Source organism: Pogona vitticeps, chromosome 3, assembly GCF_051106095.1.
Source record: "Pogona vitticeps strain Pit_001003342236 chromosome 3, PviZW2.1, whole genome shotgun sequence".
In the NCBI taxonomy this organism is placed as follows: domain Eukaryota; kingdom Metazoa; phylum Chordata; class Lepidosauria; order Squamata; family Agamidae; genus Pogona; species Pogona vitticeps.
This window is the reverse complement of record NC_135785.1, coordinates 128,629,803-128,650,704: the sequence shown is the minus strand read 5'-3', so window position 1 is coordinate 128,650,704 and position 20,902 is coordinate 128,629,803. Positions and strand designations below refer to the sequence as shown.

The 20,902-nt window shown below is 39.4% G+C and overlaps 1 protein-coding gene across 12 annotated transcripts in view; it reads right to left on the bottom strand.

Moving 5' to 3' along the window:
* Window positions 1-20,902, bottom strand: part of PCDH17 (protocadherin 17) — a 317,366-nt gene that overhangs the window by 168,216 nt on the left and 128,248 nt on the right. For 3 of the 12 annotated variants that reach the window (XR_012085374.2, XR_013543703.1, XM_078390731.1), the window contains exon 4: window positions 11,438-11,592. The exons of 8 other annotated variants lie outside the window; for them this stretch is intronic. Coding sequence is in view for 2 of the 4 variants with exons in the window: in XM_078390731.1 (XP_078246857.1) it covers window positions 11,447-11,592 (146 nt within the window). In the remaining 2 variants the exon portion in view is untranslated. The remainder of the gene's footprint in view (window positions 1-11,437; window positions 11,593-20,902) is intronic. One more of the 12 variants, XM_078390732.1, reaches the window with a different exon arrangement.

The following is a 20,902-nucleotide window of genomic DNA, read 5'->3' as shown; positions in this document are numbered from 1 at the left end:
CAGCCTGAAGAACTTCATTAGGAGGGCTTTAAACTTAATTGGAAGAGGGAGAGAGATTCAAGCACAGAGTTAAGGGTAGATGAAGTCTTACACACATTAAGAGGAATGGACCAAACTGATCAAAAGGGTAGCAATAATAACATTAACAAAAATAATCACAACAATCATTATAACAATCATTATCATCATCATCATAGTCATAAAAATGTACAAACAGGCCACAAATCACACAGCCTCTGGTGTCTGTATACGAATGCCAGGTGTATGGGAAACAAACAAGAAGAACTGGAAATCCTAGTTCAGGAGGGTAAGTATGACTTGATAGGAATAACTGAAATTTGGTGGGATGACTCCCATGACTGGAATACAGCAACTGAGGGATATAAACAGAGCAGAAAGAATAAAAAGGGAGGTGGAGTCACAGTATATGTCAAAAACACTCATTCCTGAATAGAAATATAGGAGGAGGAGATTGGCTGCCCTATGGAGAGCATCTGGATCAATCTAGTTGGGGCAAAAACCAAAAGGAACATGCTAGTTGGAGTCTACTACTGACCGCCCAGTCAAAGAGAGGAAGCGGATGAAACTTTTGATAAACAAATTGAAGGGTTTTCAAAGAGACACGATGTAGTAGTGATGGGAGATTTCAATTGTCCAGATATATGTTGGGAGGCAAATTCTGCCAAGTCTGGCCCTTCCAAAAATTCCTGGCTTGTGTGGCTGATAATTTCCTCCTACAAAAAGTAGAGAAAAAAACTAGAGAATTTGTTATCATTGACTTGATTCTGAGCAACAGAGATGACTTGGTGGGGGAAGTGGCAGTAAGGGGAACTCTAGGTGAGAGTGACCATATCCTTCTAGAATTCTTGATTTCAAAGGAAATAAAAGCAGAGTGTAGTCACACACTTCTGCTGGATTTTTAAAAAGCCAATTTCAATAATCTCAGAACAAGGATAATTAAGGTCCCATGGCAGGAGATCCTATCAAGAAAAGGAGTCCAAGAAGGGTAGGAGTTTCTAAAAAAAGAGAAATTCTAAAGGCGCAACTACAAACAAGTCCAACAAGAAAAAAGTGGGGAGGCAGAAAAAAAGGCCAGTGTGGCTTCACATAAAGCTCAAGGAGGACCTAAAAACTAAGAACAACATGTACAGGAAGTGGAAAGAAGGCCAGGCCACCAAGGATGAGTACAGACAAGTCGTAAGGAAATGCAGGGATGGCATTAAGAGGGCAAAAGCTGAGAATGAGCTGAGGTTAGTTAGACACACTAAAAGCAATAAAAAAAGCATTCTTCAGGTATGTGAGTAGCAAAAGACAAACAAAAGGCATACTGTAGTGGCACAGCTCCGCAATGGAGATGGAAAAATGATAACAGATGACAAAGAAAAGGCAGAAGAGCTCCATTTCTATATTAATTCAGTCTTTTCCCATCAGACAGACTATGAACTTCCGAACAAATGTGAAGTGCAAGGGGGGGGACAGGATTGCAGCTGGAGATTGATAAACAAATAGTCAAGGAATACCTTACCACCTTGAATGAGTTCAAATCTCGAAGGCCAGATGAACTGAATCTGAGAGTACTGAAGGAACTGGCTGAAGAACTCTCAGAACCACTGTCCATTATTTTCTTGAAATCATGGGAAATAGGTGAGGTGCCGGAGGATTGGGGGAGGACTAATGTTGTCCCTATCCTCCAAAAGGGCAAAAAAGAGGAACCTGGGAAATACAGGCCAGACATCAATCCCAGGCAAAATTCTGGAACAGATCGTAAAGCGGTCCTTGTGCAAGCACCTACAAAACAATGCAGTAATAACTAGAAGCCAACATGGATTTGTCAAGAACAAATCCTGCCAAATGAATTTGATCTCAATTTTTTATCAGGTAATCTCCCTGATAGATAGAGGGAATGCTGTTGACGTAGTATATCTTGACTTCAGCAAAGCTTTTGACAAAGTGCCCCATGATATCCTGATTAGCAAGCTAACTAGGTTTGGGCTGGAGAGATAAAATGTCAGGTGGATACACAATAGGCTACAGAATCGTGATGACGAATGGGTCTTTTTCTAACTGGGAGGAGGTGGGGTACCCCAAGGCTCAGTGCAGGGCCCAGTGCTCTTCAATATTTTCATTAATGACTTGGATGAGGGAGTACAGGGAATGCTTGCCAAATTTGCAGATGATAGAACATTGGGCAGAATAGCTAATGCCCCAGAAGAGAGAAACAAAATAGAGTGGTTACCTACCTATAACTATGGTTCTTCTAATGGTCCTCTGTGAATCCACACATTTGGGTTTAAACTGTGCTTGCACTGGTTCCTCAGAAATTCTAGAGTTTAAGATAAAAAAATATTAGTAGTACATTGTCCCTACCACGCATGCTCCACCCGCCCGTGCACCTCAGTTCCACATGTCCACCGCTGTCAACGCCGTATAAGCCAAACCTATGAGTGATGGACTTTGGAGAGGTTGGGCGGGATGTGTGAATTCACAGAGGACCCCTAGAAGAACCATAGTTACATGTAGGTAACACTCTTTCTTCTACGTGGCCTTTGTGAATGCACACAACTGGGTAACTAGCAAGCTCACTTACCAGACGGTGGGCCGTCATTCCGGTACAGATGTAAGAACAGCTCTCCCAAAACTCAATTCCTTCTTGGCCCTCAGGTCCAATCAATAGTGAGACAAACGTGGATGGAGTGGACCATGTGGCTGCTCAGCAGATATCCAAGATGTCAATACCACACATCAGGGCCGTTGAAGTCACCACAGATGTAGTAGAATGTGCCTTCAGTGCCTCAGGTGGGGTCTTACCCAACAGTTCATAGGTCAGAGTGATCGTAGACACAATCCATCATGACATAGACTGTGAAGTTGTAGGAGAGCCTTTACGAGGGCCGTGGAAACATACGTATAAAGAATCTGGGAGAGATGTGAAAGTCTTTAGTTCGGAACGTATAATATTCCAAAGCACAGTAAACATCTAACGAGTGGAGCATGCTATCAACATCTGAAGAAGGATTAGAAAACAACGTAGGTAAAGTTATCGGCTGATTGACATGAAACCTTGAAACTACCTTAGGTAGAAAGGAAATATCTGTATAAAGAACCACTTTGTCTGGAAAGAACTGCAGGTACGGTGCATCAGTCCTAAGGGTGGCTAGCTCGCTCGATCATTTTGCAGATGTTATAGCAATGAGAAATAAAGTTTTAAATGACAAAAGTCTGGTGTCAGACAAAGCCATAGGCTTGAATGGTGGACATGTGTGTGCTTGCGAGACAACTTTTAAAGACCACTGTGGCAAAGGAGAGCGGGTGGACCGTTGGATATTCTGTAGGCCTTTCAGGAACAATTTAAGTGTAGGATGAGAAAACAGAACAGCAGATTCGGAAGTCCTCAGCTAATGGAAAACGATAGCGGAGATGTAGATCTTAATGGTAGATAACACCAAACTAAGGTCAAATAAATGACTTAAGTAGGAGAGAAGGGTATCAAGGGATACTGGAACAGGCTGTAGATTCCTTGATTCAACAAATCTTAGGATTTTTTCTATTTATAATGATAGTAGAGGGCTTTCTAGCTTTATCAAGGACCTCCTCAATCAAGGAAGAATTCTCTACGCTGTCAGGTGCAGGAAATCCAAATCTGGATGGCAAATAGTTCCCGCATTTTGGATGAGCAGATGTGGTATCGATGGCAGTCTGATGAACTCTGTCGCCATCAGTCTGAGATTTGTGAACCATGGTTGCCAGGGCCACCATGGTGCAGTCAGTATGGCATCTGCTCGAGTTTGACAGATCCTTTGAATCATAGGTATGGGAGGGAAAAGGTAAAGGAGGTAGCCCATCCACCCAACCATGAAGGCATCCCCCAGGGGTGCATTGCCTATTCCCGCTCTTGAACAGAACATGTTGCATTTGGTGTCAGGTAAGTTGCAAACATGTCTATCTCTGGGCATCCCCAATGGTCGCAAATCATTGCGAAGACTGAGTTGCCAAGTTGCCATTCATGTGTCTGTGTATTCATTCGACCGAGTGTGTCTGCTATCAAGTTATCTCCTGTCAAGTTATGAATGGTGTGATGTAGCGGGCCACTCTGATGTCACTGCCAACTCAGGCCTCTCAGAATGCCCACCACACTACTTCACACTCGCTGCCACCAATTGTACTGACTATTTAAGAAGGACAAAGGTTTCCTTTAAAACAAAACAGGTTTATTGAGATAACAAAATAAAATATGAAAATCACAAGTAGCTAATCAAGATGTCAATCACTGTATCCTATTTAAGCAATCACAGACTTTCTCTCACTGAACACTTAGGCACGCAGGCCTCTAAACAAGCTCTTTCTCTCTCACACTCCAGATCTGATCTCCCACACTCTCTTCATACCCCTTTTTCTTCCAACTCCTCCCCCTCCAGCTCCACCCTCCATCACCCCATTGGCTGATGATCCACTGCCCAGCCATGACGGACAGGTGGGGTCAGGGCTGCCTGTTACAAATGGCTACCGGAAAAATGTGATGTATATAACACCGTTCCCATAGATGAACTGTTAGATATAGCAGAGACATCAAATGCATCCCCCTTGTTTGTTTATATAGTACATGGCTGTGGTGTTGTCTGTAACAACCTGTACTCCTTGACCCGTTATCAGCAGGTGAAAAGCACAGAAGTCCTTTGATGATAGCCCACATTTCTAGATGGTTAATGTGTAAATGTCTCTCCTGTTTTGATCACTAGAGCATGAATCTCATGGGGACCGCAGTGAGCTCCCCATCCTGTGGGACTTGCATCCATTGTTACTTGAATTGCGAGTTGTAACGGCCAGAATGGGCAGCCCATTAGCAGATTTGTTACGCTTGTCCACCATTTTAGTTGATGTGCTAACTCCTTGGTTACAGAGAGACACATGGAAGGATTATTCACCAGGGAATCGAAGTGAAACAGGTACCATGCCTGTAGGGAGCGCATCTTCAGCCTCATGTGACAGAGGGCTCATGTAGTTGAAGCCATCAGACCTAGGAGATATTGCACATGATGTGCCGATACTGTTCCGTGGGGGTGAAACGAACAAAGTGCTCTTTTCAACTTGATGATATGTTCTGGATGGAGAAACGTTCGTGCACAAGTGCAGTCCAATCACACCCCTATGTAATTATTTGAGTTGTTTGTAGATGAGACTTCTCGTAGTTGACTTTTAAACCTAGGTTTGCCAGGTTTTGTAGAACAAACTCTGTGTCTTGTATAGCCTTCTGAAACAACGCAGCTACTACTAGCCAATCATCAATGTATGGAAAAACTGTGATGTTGTACAGATGAAGATAAGCTGCCACTGGCGACATGCACTTTGTAAAAGTCCTTGGTGTGGTAGACAATCTGAAGGCAGGGCGCAAAATTGATAAGCAGCATCTCCGAAGAAAAACCGTAGGCATTTTTAATGCCGTTGGTGAATGGATATATGAAAATAGGCATCCTTTAAATATATAACCACAAACCAATCCCCTTACCTTAACAGATGGATGATCGATTCCAGTGTGACCATGCGGAAGCATCTTGGATGAAGGTAAGTATTTAACAACCTCAGGTCTAGTAAGGGTCTGATGCCCCCATCTTTCTTGGGGACTGTGAAGTAACGGGAGTAAAATCCTTTTGTAATGTCTCTTGATGGTACACACCAGATGACACATTTGTGTAACAGTGATGAAATTTCTTCTTTTAGGGCTGGGTCATAGGATGTAACTTTTACGCACCTGGTTGGAGGAAGTTCTACAAATTCTAATAGGTAACCGAATTGAATGAAGGATAAAACCCATGTATCTTTGGCGATTTGAGTCCAGATTTCTATGAAGGGGGCCAGTCTGTGAGGGACTGTAATACTGTTGTTCAATAAGCGAAAGTCAAAGGGATTTGGTAAACTTGGCAGCGCTGAAAGGAAGTTTGAGGCTTAAAGGAGGTGTCATGTGCTGAAGCCTGAACTGATCGACCTTGTGCTTGTGGTTTATAGGACCGGTAAGTCTGGAGGTTCTGTTGGTACTGTTGGTACTGTTGTTAGCCATAAGATCTTTGCAACTGAGAATTTTGAAGTTTTGGTTGCTGCTGTATCGTATATGATCTAGCTGTCTTCTTGATTTTGTGAAAAGTCTCCATGATTTCCAGCCCCATCAAAGGATAGCTCTTCTATGCACTCTTTAGCATCCTCAGCAATCCCAGATGTTCTTAGCCAAGCGTGGCATCTTAATGTAATTGCTGACACTAAGGACTTGGAAACAACCTCTGCTGCATGGTGGGATGCTACTCTTTGATGTTTTGTGAGAGTTAAAGTTTCTGCATGGGCATTAAGCAGTGATGTTCTAGTCTCTTCAGGGGCTACTTGAAGGGCACGAAGAACTTTGGCCCAAAGTTGTTTCTGGTAAGCCCCTAATGCTGCTTGGTAGGTAGATGCCCTGAGCAGGAAAGAAACAAAAGAATACATCCTATGCCCAGGCACATCCAACTTTCTCCCCTCACGATTGGTAGGGGTGACCTTAGCCTTGCCACCTGTACCGTACAAGTTTGATTGGATGATAATGGAGTTAGGAGCCAGGTGTTTTGAGAGAAATAGCGTGTCATCTCCATGTGTTCTGTAATGACCTTCCATTCTCCTTGAAATTTGCATTGAAGATAATGGTAAGCTCCAAACTTCTTTAATGATATCCATCATGGCTGAAATAAAAGATAGGCTTAACAGATGAGTTTTTCCTTGATTAATGTTTTCAAACCCTAGATCTTGTCTGGGCGGTGGTGGCTGCTCAACGTCTAGCTGCAGTGACTTGGCCATTCTGGATATCGAGACTATGATGTAAAATCTTGAGAAGGGGATGGGGGGGCACAAATCTGTGTCAGCCCGGTCCCTGGAGGACTCCTCCAATATCAGGGATGGTAACGATGCTGAGATCGCTGGTAAATCATGGGGTCAATCATTTGAAGAAGGCTTATCCTTCTTATGCTTAAATGAAGACTTCTTTGTCTTCGACTCCAGGGCTGTAACGTTAGAAGTCAATGCAGGGGTCGACGTTGAAGATTTCTTTGAGCTCAGCCCCAATGTCTTCTTGAGAGACTTTGTTGGGGACCTCAGCGCAGAAACAGTTGCTGCGGAAGGTTCTGAATGGGGGGTTGCTGTTTGTGATGGGGTAGAATCCATGGTCAGTTTGGAAGGGGAAAAATATTTATCCCACAGGTAAGCCTGAAGCCTGCATTCCAGTGACTTAAGAGCAGACTTGGAAAGCTTTCTATACTAAGGACAGGCTTGGGGTAGATGTTCCTCCCTTAAACAATAAAGACAGCACTCGTGCCCATCTGTGAGAGGTATTTTAGCAGCACAGGAAACGCAGCACTTAAATGGTCCTGAGGAGGCCATAAATTAATCAGAACTCCTAGAGAAATTATTTAAGAACTCATTGATCGTACAGTCCGAAGGCAATCCAAAAAAAGCTCAAAATTGCCAAAAACAAGTCTGTAAAGAAAGGCGGGAATCGATAAACAGTCCAAGATCAAACCGGGAACCACATCAATTACCAAGACAAGTCCTTAAAGAAAAAGCGGGAATCAATAAACAGTCCAAAGATCAAGCTGGGAACAACGTGCAATCTTATCCAAATCCAAATCGTAAATCCAAAAATCGTAGTCAAGTAATCCAAAGTCAAAATCATAAAGATTATATAAAATTTTGCAAAAAGAAAGAGAGCTCTAGCATGGAGGTTATAGTCACAGTGGCGGAAAAATGGAACTGAGATGCGCAGGCGGGTGGAGCATGTGTAGTAGGGACAATGTGCTACTAATGTTTTTTATCTTAAACTCTAAAATATTCCAAGGAACCAGCACAAGCGCAGTTTAAACCCAGTTGTGTGCATTCACAGCGGACATGTAGAAGAATCAAAATAACCTTGATAGGATGGAACACTGAGCCGAAAGCAACAGAATGAAATTCAACAGGGATAAGTGCAAAGTACCGCACCTCGGAAAAATAAACCAATTGCTCAGTTACAAGATGGGGGATACCTACCTCAGTAATATTTCAAGCGAGAAGGATCTTGGAATTGTTGTAGATCACAAGATAAATATGATCCAACAGTGTGATGTGGCTACAAAAAAGGCTAATGCTATTTTAGGGTGCATTAATAGAAGTATAGTTTCCAAATCCCACAAGGTGTTAGTTTCCCTCTATTCATTCCTGGTTAGGCTTAACTTTGAGTACTGTGTCCAGTTCTGGACACCACACTTCAAGAAGGATGCTAACAAACTGCAACAAATTCAGAGGAGGGCGACAAGGATGATCAGGGGGCTGAAAACCAAGTCTTATGAGGAAAGGCTGAAAGAAGTGGGCATGTTCATCCTTGAGAAAAGACTGAGGGGTGATATGATACAACTTTTCAAATATTTGAAAGGCTGTCATACAGAGGAGGGGCAGGATCTGTTCTCAGTCATCTCAGAGTGCAGGACATGCATCAATGGGCTCAAGTTAAAGGAAGCCAGATTTCAGTTTAATATCAGGAAAAACTTCCTAACTGAAACTGAATATTGTTACCTAAAATTGCAGATTATGACTAAGATCCTATGGGATAGTGCAGTAAATCAAACTAGAATAGGCCCACTGAATCAATGGAGATATGGTTAGTCAACTCCTCCATAAGTTCCACTGATTCAAATGGGCCTACTCTAGTTTTGCCTCACTATATGAAGCAGTAGGATTTCAGACTATGAATATTTTTAGAAAATAATTAATTTTGAATTGATTGGTTTGTACATATTCATAATATTATTTCACTGCATGCTACTTAGTACTCTTAGAAATGGATGAAATAATATGAATGGCACCCGGGCAGCAGATGGAGCAACAGAAGGAGGTGAGGTAGGAATTACCCAGCTTAATGCATGTAGCTCTCCGTCCCACTACTTCCATTTCTGAACTCCACTTTTTAACCGAAGCACTGGCATTTTTCATGTTTAACTTAACATTTTAAATTGAGAGCTAAAGTAAGGCATGTTTAACTGAAACTCCATCAAAATCAATGAGACATACCTCTAGAAAAATAGATTTAAATTGGAGGAATTAAAATGAAATACACTTTTCCTATAGAAAACGACCTTGGGACAAAGGATGCTCAAATTCTTCTTGGTGCTTGCTAGGTGAGGTCTTGAGTGTAACTCAGCTTTTCATGGAACAACCAGAAAATGAAGCTCTTTTGTTTCTGGTAGGCCTTGGAGTAGAGCCAAGGGTAAAATCTGTTTGTTTTCCCACAGACACTTCCAAAGAGATACTTTACTTTTACTTTCCTTTATTTAGACTTATACCCCACCCCTCTAGACAAAGTCTACTCGATGCAGCTTACACAGGTGATAAAATATAATAAAATAACATACATAATAATGCATTATAAAAAACCTACTAACTGATACATATATACAGAAGGACTATTTGTAAAAAGGTAAAGATTGAAGAGCAGGGATGAGGGGAGGGAGCCTTTCTGTCTCATGCTCTGCCTAGCAAAAGGTCCCACCAATACAAACAGAATGGTACAAAACATAGCGTGGCTACTAATTTTTATTGTTTGTTGGCAAAACCTATATGCACCATATTCTACCAAGAAATTGATAAATGGATATGTGCATTTAAAAAAACAGCACCAGGTTCAATCATTTCTCCAAGGGGGGAATTTGCTAAACCTTATGATGTTTGACTGCTTAACTTCTAAAATAAACATTTGTTCCTTAAAACAATTTAGTTCCTTTTGGCCACAGAAAACTCCCTATAAAGTAGGGTGGACAAAGAACTAAAATTACTTCATACTTGAACAGGTCACTGAAGCATTCTAGCCTCATGTTTTATCTTAGAAATGACAGATTCTCAAAGTCACAGTCTAAACTAAGTCTACCCCAGGCCTGTTACTTAAAATAGTTTATTAAAATGAGGTTCAAAGGATTATTGGATATGGGAACTAAACTATGGCTCTTTCCAATATTCTCAAAGGAACACAGCAAAATCTTCCCTTCCCATAACAAGCCTCTATTCTGCAAGTCATTCTACAGCAGGCTTTTCAGCTCCACTTAAGTTCCTCACAAGCCTTGCTTTGGGAACACAGAAAGATCTCTTATGCTGAATTTTAGACCATTAGTCTATCTTGCTCAGTATCTTGAATTCTGACTAGCAATGATTCTACAGGGTTTCAGCCAGGATTTTTTGTTGGATCTTAACTGTGATCTGTGGTATACGCTGGTGGTCTCTTATTATCCAAGTAGTTACTAGGTTTGATCTTGCTTAGCTCCCTAATTCAGGTGATATAAGTTGTGTTCAGGATAGTAGATGGAAAAATTAGACTAGCTTTTTCACATGTAACATCACCCCACCTCTAAAAAATGTTCGCATATTAAAAAATTTGGCCAGAAGGCTCTCACAAGAGGCTTTTAAATGAATAATGGAAGGTCTCAGCTTGAGAAGAAAAGTTCAGTGGCATTATCATGATTTGGACCCAGTATGGCAGAGGAGGACTTAACACCTTACCCTTGCACCTGGAATGTTGGGACTTGATGTGTATATGATCTAGTTGAAATGTAGTACATTTGCTGATCTGAAATAGTTGAATGGAATCTATTTATTTCTTTTCATTTTACTCATCTTCCTTTAATCCATATTATTTAAGAGAAAGCTTAAGAACTTGAAATGCATTGGGGGATTTGGTCTCTATTTTGTTGGAATAGAATTTCTATAGAATTGAGACTGTTACTGAAAGTCCTGATTTCAGACTTTCAGAGACTTTCTGCAAAACAAAGGGTCCCCTGATTCAGGAATTCATACATTTGTGAAGTTTCCAGTGTGTTATAAAGAAAGACAGTATGCACACATGTTTACAATACAGTACTAGTGCCTAGAAGTACGCATAACTGTGAAGCAGGCATGAAAACACTCTTTAGTTGATTGAGAGATATGCACACAAAATTTGTATATTGGTAAAACTGTGTCCAGAAATACTTACATTAGGAAAATGTATACTGTACTAAAGATGTGTATGAATTTTCACGAAGGAAAAAAAAATACAATATTTCTGTTAGATATACTTTGATTTGGATTCCTACATGGAGTCCCTTTTAATCATTATTCTATGATGCCTGCTATGGAAGAAGGAAAGGGTGAGAATTGCAGGGGGCAGTGGTTCAGAGAAACACAAAACACTGAGAGTTTTTCACATCCCTAGTTGGTAGCTTCCAAATACAAAATCAGTCAAATCAAAATAAAAATAAAAATATCTGTTGGATAATGGGGCCTTTATCTACAGCCGTTTAAAAAACAAAAAAAAAACACCTAACAATCTATCTTTACTCTTCACTGTAGCTTCTTGTGTTAGATGAAAGTGAAGAATGGGTATTGCGTGCACGTCCTAGCATACAACAGCAAGGCAGTTTCTTACCTGACCTTGTCAGGGGTAACCAACTTGGAGTTGATGGTATTCTTGGACATAAAGTTTCTTAGGTGGAGTCAGAACAAGGAGTGCAGTCTGAGAGCTATTCTCATTTTGGGCACAGACAGAATGAGAGAGAAGATGCTCTGTCCAGGGGGAAAAACCTATGGGAGGAAGCAACGTTGAACAACATTTCACAGGTTGTGTCATTTTGGGTGAGATTCCCAAACTAGGCCACGGTCATAGTTAGGAAGGCAAATGGTTGAGAAAGTACTGTATCTAGGTTTACATTCTTTAGGAATAGTTACATGACTCATGTCACAAGAACCCAAGATTTCTTTTTGCAAAGGATATATTGGTGATAACATAAATGTCAGAGGGACTGCTGATTTTAAATAATTAATTTACCCAATATTTACCAAGCTAGCTTTGTTTTAAGAGCTAAATTTTTTAATATGTTTTTAATTTTTTCTTTAAATATGAAACCATGAATAATATGCAATGGGAAGCTCAGCTTAAGTCAAAGCCACTGATAAATTCCATTCTCTTGTCTGAAAACCATGACTAGGACTCAGATCTTAGAATTAGTTATTTTCTTATTCCCAAAATTCTGAATGCAAATTATTGGTAATAATAATGGCGAACTCATTTCCTAGTCCTTGTATATTATCAGGGAAAAGGGGACACCAAGTTTGCAAACCAACTAGAACTCAGAATACTGTCATCTTCGCTCCAAACTTATATTAATTCAAAATCAGCTTAAGTGTGTTGGTCCCCCATCACAACACATAAAGATTTCTGGGAATAGATGATTAATGATGTTGCTTTGACTTGACTATCACTGATCCTTAACCTCTCCCCCTCATACAGAGATGCTTTAGTGTCATATGGGGTTCATTTACATTGTCACTTTAATCTGTAAAATAGTAACTGTCCATCCATCATTGAATCCTTATCCTAAGCATATTCTTTAAGGTATAGGAAAGAATTCTATATAAATAAATAATGCACAGTCAACATGATTTATTTAAGTGACCATTTATAGATCTGATTGACTTCAACAGTAGAAACAATTTACGTATCTATTCTACCAAAATAAATGGAATTTAAACAAGGTTTAACTTTGAGAGAGTGACATAAAATACTGTTTCGGGGCAGCAAGACAATCCAGTGAAAGTTCTTATGCTGCTTAACTGCCAGTTGTAGGACAACCAAAGCAAAATCCTCAATTCCATAAATAAATACATTTCATAGATTGCTTTATGAATGAGGAAAATATTTTCAGCAAAGTAGCAGTGCACATTTATGCCATAAGGCTCCCTGTTTGCTACACTGATGGGGGAGAACCTAAGTGAAAGAAGTATGAAAATATAAAATATCGCTTCTGAATATGAGAACATTATTATTATTATTATTATTATTATTATTATTATTATTATTATTATTATTATTATTATTATTATTATTATTATTATTATTATTATTATTAAAGCACAGGTGTGTTTCCTATGTAGGTAATAGAATGCAAGAATCAGTTGCCAATGTTGAGGAAGAAACTTCATATTTTTAAATTCTATAACTTCCTACTTCTGTTTTCCCAATTTACTAGCTATTCATAATAGCTTTATCATTTATGAACATTTGTGATACTTTTAACCCATTGTTTGATTCAGTCTCTTCTATTAATGGGAGGAAGGGACACTTCCTACAGAATGCTTTCCAACATAGAAAATAACAGCTTCTGGGAACACAGAATTCCATGCGCACTTTGAAAAACCATGGAGCATGCCCTGAATGTTTTATTTCAGCTCTGAGCTAATTGTTAATTGACCTTTTAAGAACATATTTATAAACTTTACTTAGATTGATGAGGAAGCATGTTATATGGCGATCTTTTGAAATTATTGAGAAATATTTAATCAGCATTACTAGAAAAATAAATATTTGACAGTGGGGTTGATCTACAGATTCTGCTATGTTACATTATTGGAAAGCTTCTGCGGCTGTTATCCAAGCTATTACCTTCAAAATAAATGTCAGCGGAAGCTATCACGACAGTTTTTAATGTGAAATTTAAGACATCTCTTTTGTGCAGACGATCTCTTTTATAATTAAATTTTGGAGGAAATAATCAAAACAACAGTTTTTAATCTGAAATTTAAGCTATTTCTTTTTAACGGGGCACACTGAAGGATAGTAAAGAACCAGACTGGCCAAAACAGTAACAAATTCCAGACAGGTAGCCAGGTTAGTCTGTTGTAGCATAAATAACCAAGTTTCCTACAAAAATATGAGCAGAACGGGTTGAATATAGGGTGCCAGACCTGTATGATGAGCCCTTAGGTCAGTTGCAACTTGTGGCTCTCTAGATGTTCAACTACAATACCCATTATTCCTCACTGTTAGTCCTATCTAGGGACAAGCAGAGTTATACCTGGAAAGCTATATACCCATTTTGTGCAGGCTTCTGCTATGGCTCCTCAGCTGGTACTGCAAAAATAGGATGAGTGAGGAAGATATGGCACTATACATCATTTCCATGATTTGTTTTGAGATCCACAAATGCTAAATTATTGAAAATGGGAGAACTGAGGTTAGGCTAAATAACCTGTTTTCCTTCTTCATTCCTTGGATGATCCGTCCCTTCCCATATCTATGTCAGACATGAGTCAATTAACAGGTTATGAACAAACCAAAAATCTGATAGGATACAATTATAAATAACAACACATGCATGGCATTTTGTGAAATGTGCTCTTAATACTGGATGTGTGGAAGGGATTTGTTTCTTGCAGTAAAAGAAGAAAACAAAGAAGTGGAAGACAATTTGATGTGGCTGAGCAGCTTTAAGTAAACACATATGACAGGAATAGGCCTTCACCATGAAAGAACACAGCTCTTGCAACACAACAACTGAGAGAAGAATTTTCAGGTTATTAGGGGAAAGAAAAGATACTAACCCTAGCCTGTGACTGCAAAAGAAATAAGAAAATAGAAAACAATACATAATTTGTTTTGCTATTATCCTATCCAATGATGGAATTATATCTGGAAGATGCCTTTATAATCTGAATATATTTTGAGAAGAAAAGAACTTTTTGGTAATCCCCTCCTTGCATTCTGTGGACCAATTACATGACATGAATATGATACACATTAGCTTCTGCAGCCCTTACTAGTAAAGACACTACTTTGTCTGACAGAAACCATTATGAAAAAGCACTAGCTCTAGCCACTGCCAGAGATAGCAAGAAACTTTGCAAATTTAATTCCTCATTAGCGATGAGGAAAAATATAAAAATAGATTGGCTTTTTTTGACAAAAATAGCTGATTCATTAAATATTGATTGCTTCACATTCGTGGGTTCCAGAGATCCCTATGAATATGAAGGGACAAATATTTACCTGTTTTTATTCGTCCTTTGTATTTAAAAAAAAACACCATCCTGCCTACTGGCCACCGATCAGCTGATCGGAGGCCGATAGGCAGCCATCCACCCCCACAGCCACCCACCCCCAACTGCAGCCACCATTTTTGCAAAGGGCAGCCAGTCTCCCTTTTTACAAGCTGTGGGTGGGAGGTCATATGGAGACCTCAGCGGTGGCAGCGATTATGGTAAGGGGATGTTGGCGGGGGTGGGGAGTAGACTATGGGGGTGACTGTGGGGGTGGCTGATTGGAGGCCAGTAGGCAGAATGGAGTTTATTTGTTTTTGTTTTTTAATAGGAAGGGGGTGTTGATGGGGTGGTGTCGGGGTGGCAGCAGGGGTTGGCGGTGGCAGCGGGGTTGGCGGTGGCAGCAGGGGTGGTGGGGTGTGGTTTTTAAAATAACCCCCCACGAATCGACAAATAACTTTATTATTTGTCGCTTCATGGGAGCAACTTTGTGCTTCGTGAGTTATCAACTTTTGACAACTCACGAAATGGGACGACTCACCAAAACAGTGAGTTGTCCCCATCTCTGTTCCTCATGTATACAGAGTGCCTTCAGGAACCAGAAGTGTCAACAGCTATATTTGGGAGTGGGGGAAGCTTGCAGGGGTAGTTCAAGAGAGAGTTAGCTTGCTGCACAGTGTTGAGGCCCAGAGGTGGCCATATGCCTTCTTCAGGGAGGACAATCCTCCGTTTGAGGAGCTTTGTGGTGAATGCCCTCATTTTTGGTGATGTGTAAGTGTCCTTGCCCGAGTGAGTTTCCACGGCCAAGTGGGGAAAGTAGAGGTTTTGACTGGTAAATGTATAATCAGCCTCTCTCATTTTCTAAGGTAAAATGGGCCAAGGGATACTCATTTTGTAAGAAAAGGTGCAAACACACATGCAGATACAAATGCTGATGCTTAGAAAGAATATCATTGGCATATCAGTTTTGTATGAACTTTAGTTGTGACGTCAGTTCCAGGAGTGGATATTCTGAAAGCAATATTCAGATCATTCCTCTGAACTAACTGATTGCTTCCTAGTTAGATATTTCATCAAAACTACAGTGATCTATCTTTTTTTATTTTTTCTAGATATAGTCATCTTCAGTATGCAGTAGAAAATCCTGCAAGTAACAGACAGGGCATTTCAGAGAGTTATTAAACACTTGTCTTTGTTGTTTGTTTGTTTGTTTGTTTATATCCATTTTTCTCTCAATGCTGTTTCCCAAAATGTTTACTTAATCACAATCCTGGGCTGGGAAGAAGATGTGTGACCTCTGAGGCCTGTGTTCCATCACCCATATATAAACACACTTCGCATTTTAGCCTAAAAAGAAGGCATAATCATTTGAATTTTTCTACTGCTAATATTCACTAGTAGCAAATATGCACAGACCTTGCTGTCTGCTATTTTGATAAGGGTTTTTCAGAGAAGGTTTTTTTCTTCTTCACTACATCCTTTACTGTTAGAGGAGGTAATATTCTCCATTAACACAAAGAATAACTGGCTGAAATGTTTCATTTCAATGATAAACATATTAATTCTATACTATTTTAAGAGTTACAATTTTCCCCAAAGAACAGGAAAATTCTACATTGATGATGATGCAAAGAATTCTCTTTGCAGACCCAAAAGCCTTAAAAGTAATTAGTTGCTAGTAATATATTTACACATAACGGTGCTTTAGGGACAATGAGTACTGTAACAAGCAATCACAAACCTTTCTTTGTTAGTGTAACAAGTAAAATCTATGTTAATTAGGTGCAATAAGCAATGCTTAGTTACTTTCAAAATTTGTTTTTTAAAAAGAAATTTAAGCATGTTCAGAGGCATCTGATAGAAGCTTTTCTGGTTTTATGCTATTCTGTTACCAATCTGAAGTAGCAAGGGAAGTATTTTCTTTAGTAAAGAAAGTATCTTCCTTTACATTTTGTATATGTACAGTGGGGTCTTGACTTGAGAACCTAATCCGTATTGGAAGGCGGTTCTCAAGTCAAAAAGTTCTCAGGTCAAATCTGCATTTCCCATAGGAATGCACTGAAAACCATTTAATCCGTATCTGTTCTTTTCCGTCCATAGAAACTAATGGGAAGCTGCTATTCCGCCTTCGACCACTAGAGGGGGATATTTTTTCTTTTTTTTCTTAGGTCAAGAAAGGTTCAGGGAAGGCAGGGCAAATACAGTCCAGGCAGTATAGTACCAGCCAGTCCGAAGACTGTCTCCCAATCCACTCTCTAAACTCTGGGAGGAGTGAGGAAGCAGACAGGCACCCTTTTCACTGGCCAACTGTTAACTGAAAGTTCAAATTTTGCACTTTCCCTGCCTCCCACGTGGGTTTTTTTCAGTTCTTAACTCAAATCTAAGTACTTAAGTCAAGTCAATATTTTCCTATGAGAGCGGTTCTTAAGTCAAAATGTTCTTAACTCAAGCCGTTCTTAAGTCAAGACCCCACTGTACTTCCAATGAGCAATATCAGAATTAACCTCTTGAGGGAATTTGAGAATATCTCCTTGCATTATTCTGGTTTGTAGGTGCAACCACCGATGGAAGCAGTCAAGAGAGTCAAAGGGATACCCTCTTCTGCTCATTACTTTTCACAAATGACACCAAGCAAGGGGAAATCCAAAAAGTTGACTCTTCTTTTTTTGTCAGTTACTCACTTCTCACTAAAACACAGAACAATTTATTGGGCTGGTTCTTGACAAGTTTGAATAGTAGTGATCACAAGAGGGTATCCTATAGACCATCCTGAGTGCTGATATTGGTGTCAAAATTCAGGCTGTCTTCTGCTATGTAAAGATTTTCATCCTTTTTTATCCTGGCAAAAATGGCAAGATGTACAGCAATACTGAGCCAGTTCCTGGCATTTTGAGTTGTGGATTCAGAAGCACGATACCGCACATTCATAAACCAGAGTGTTTTTTTGTTTTGTTTTGTTTTGTTTTGTTTTAGGAATTTAATTTCTTGGTCTTTTAAAACAAAAAATTATATAAACACTACATACAAATTCCAACAGAAACTGTCCTCATGTAGAATTACCCATAAGATGAGTACATGATCTGTACAGTACTATGGTTACTAGGAGAGGACTGTTCTTACAGTTGTGATGTGGCTGTTGTCCCTCTGTACCAAAATATTTTCAAGAGCTGTTTTGGACTTAATGAAATGGTGAAGCAAAGGTGTGAGTAAGTGCAATACAAAAACATACACATACTTTAATTTCTCATGTAAATGAATGTTGCCATGCCCTCTCCACAGAATGCAAGTAGAAAGCTAACTTCCAGTTTCCAAAACCGGAAGGCAAGCTGAGGAAGAAAAGCTATATCAGACAAAAAGCTCTATGAACATGCTGTGCACATGTTTTCCAAAAGATACCCCCCATCTTTTGAAATTAAAAAGAAAAAGAGAACTCTGAGTTAGCAAGATTGTCATTGGAAACCAATCAAATCATCCATACTGTGTAAAAGGAAAATAGTGAAGAAAGGCCGCGGGGGAAGCAAATCAATTCATTTGAAATATAGTGTTGGGGGAGTACTTTACAGATACTACAGACTGCCAAAAAGGCAGAAAAGTGGGTGTTCAATGAAGCGAAGCCTGAACTCCCACTGGAGCAAAAATGAGTCAGCTGAGACTATTCTGCAATGCACATAGAATGAGAATACAGAACTGACCAGAAAAGACAATATTGCTGAGGAAAGAGGGGGGCAATACTAGGACAAAAAGACCTAAGATGGGACAGATTCTCTTAATTAAGAAAGCCACAGCTGTTAGCTTGCAAGACCTGAGCAGAACATATTAGAAAAGACAATATTGCTGGGAGGGGGGGTAGGAAGAGAGAACAACCTAACATGAGATGTTGTTGGTTTGCAAGATACAGTTGGGGACATTCCAGTTAGCACAAGAGCAATTTTGCACTGCTACAGACATAAATGCTAGTGTAATACTAATTAACAGAGCAGAATTCAAACACATATGTTTGGTGCAAATTCTTTTTTTATAATTTCTATTCATAATGACAGTGTCTAAATGAGGCATAAACAAAATGTCAAACAGAAAAAATTTCCTTAAAGAGTAGTAAACATATGGAAGGAGCTGCTTAGTAAGGCCAGTGAATCAGAGAGCACAAATAAGCTTATGAGACAGCTAGATATTTTTACAGAAAGAGTAGGTAGAGACTTCCTACAGAAAGTCAGGTTGAAGATAACTTAAAGGGGACATGCTTGCTTATTGCACAAGACTTTCTGTCCCAATGATTATGCTTTCTTTTCCAAAAGCCTTTTCTCCTTCAGGCCACCTGCCAAGATTTATCAAAGCACCCTCATTTTTCATTCTCCTTTCTCTGTTTACTATTACCAAAAAGTCCAGCATAGAACAAACATTGCATCTGTGGATTTCTTTTTCTAAACAACATTTCCTGAAGAGCAAATATTCTCAGCCTTTCATCTTCATTATTCCTTCTCATTCAAGGCAAGCCTTGTCAAGTGTGATGAAAATAGGGATTGTGTTTGTTTACCTGAGATAGACAAAGCCTTAAGCAACATACATAAGCATTCCCAGGCAACCTAAGCCTAGTCAGAGATGTCCCTTTATGTTTTATTCTCCTGCAGTAGACTTTTATAAGGTGTAAGCTTCACCAACTAACCAATAAAACAACCGACCAACTCCTATCTAATCTACTGGAATTTGAAAAAACAAACCGAAACAAGGATTGCCATAGGAATGGGGGTGGTGCTACAAACCTCCATGCATAATGCATCCTGGCGGAACTTTCTTCACGAACCAGAAAAAAAAAAGGGAGGGGGGGAAATGAAACATTGTTTTCAACAGATTTCAGTTCATAAACCAAAAATTATATTAAATGAGGCATTCGTAAACCAAGGTACACCTGCACTGCATTTCAATGTCCAGCTATAAGTAGAGAGTCAGTACCATAAAAGGGCAGGGGAAATAACCTCTTTCTCATTTGTTAATCAGAAAGCAAGCTATGAGTAAAGTTCTCTTGAAGACATAACACAGAAAAAAAACTGGAATGTGACATCCTAACTATTGTACACAACAAACAAATAATCATATTGCGTTTCTGACATGATTCAAAAAGTGAAGCCAAATGAACATTTGCTGATGAAAACAATATAACTCTGAATTTAATGGAGGCCAAAATCTAGCTCTAATCAATAATCAATTAATAGAAAGCTTAGAACGTATTTCTGCTTAATTATAAATCTAGCTTCTTATTAAGAAAGGCTTAATTAATCAATTTTTAAAACATGCTGTGAATCATTTTCCACACAAGTTGAAACAACTAACAGAGATGAGAGATTGAATTCAAAATAATCCTCAGTGTCTGGAAGAGTAAAGGCAAAATGTACAACACACACACACACAGAGCTGGCGTACTCAGTTTAGCTGTCACTGAAAGGAAATAGTGGGTTTCTTTTGAAATAAATAGCACTTGCAATTAGCAAAAGGAAACATAAACCAAATCAGACTCAGATTTCAACAGAACAAAACTCTTAATCTCTTGAAATAGAAACCAGTTGAGAACAGTCACTGCTCTGTTTTAAGTCACTTCAGCAGTGTCACAGGCACCAATTAATAAGTCTGTCTATCATGGGATGCAAATGGTATGAGTGACTAACCAGTAGTCAAATTATGGATCAAGGACATGGTCTAAATTTCTACATATTGCATTGAACAGTAAATTGTACTACAGCAGGCCCATTGAGTCAGTGTTGATTTGGTAAGTCAGCTTTTTTGTAACTCCCATTAATTCACTGGGCCTACTCTTATGTTTCAGTATGCTAAGCAACAAGGTTTCAGTCAATGGATTTCAAAATGAGTTTCAGGAAACTCTTGGGAGTATTTAGAAGTTCATTGGGGTACAGTATGTCAATAAAATCAGTAATGATGGACCAGTTTTCTAAGAGGCAGCTCACCCCACTGATCTTTCTTTGCAATGTGCAATTACTAGGTGTGTTGTAGAGTGTGCACTTAGTTCACTGAACTGTAAGGCCCAACGGGTCTGTACAGTGCCCTCCATGTACAATCCAGAATATGA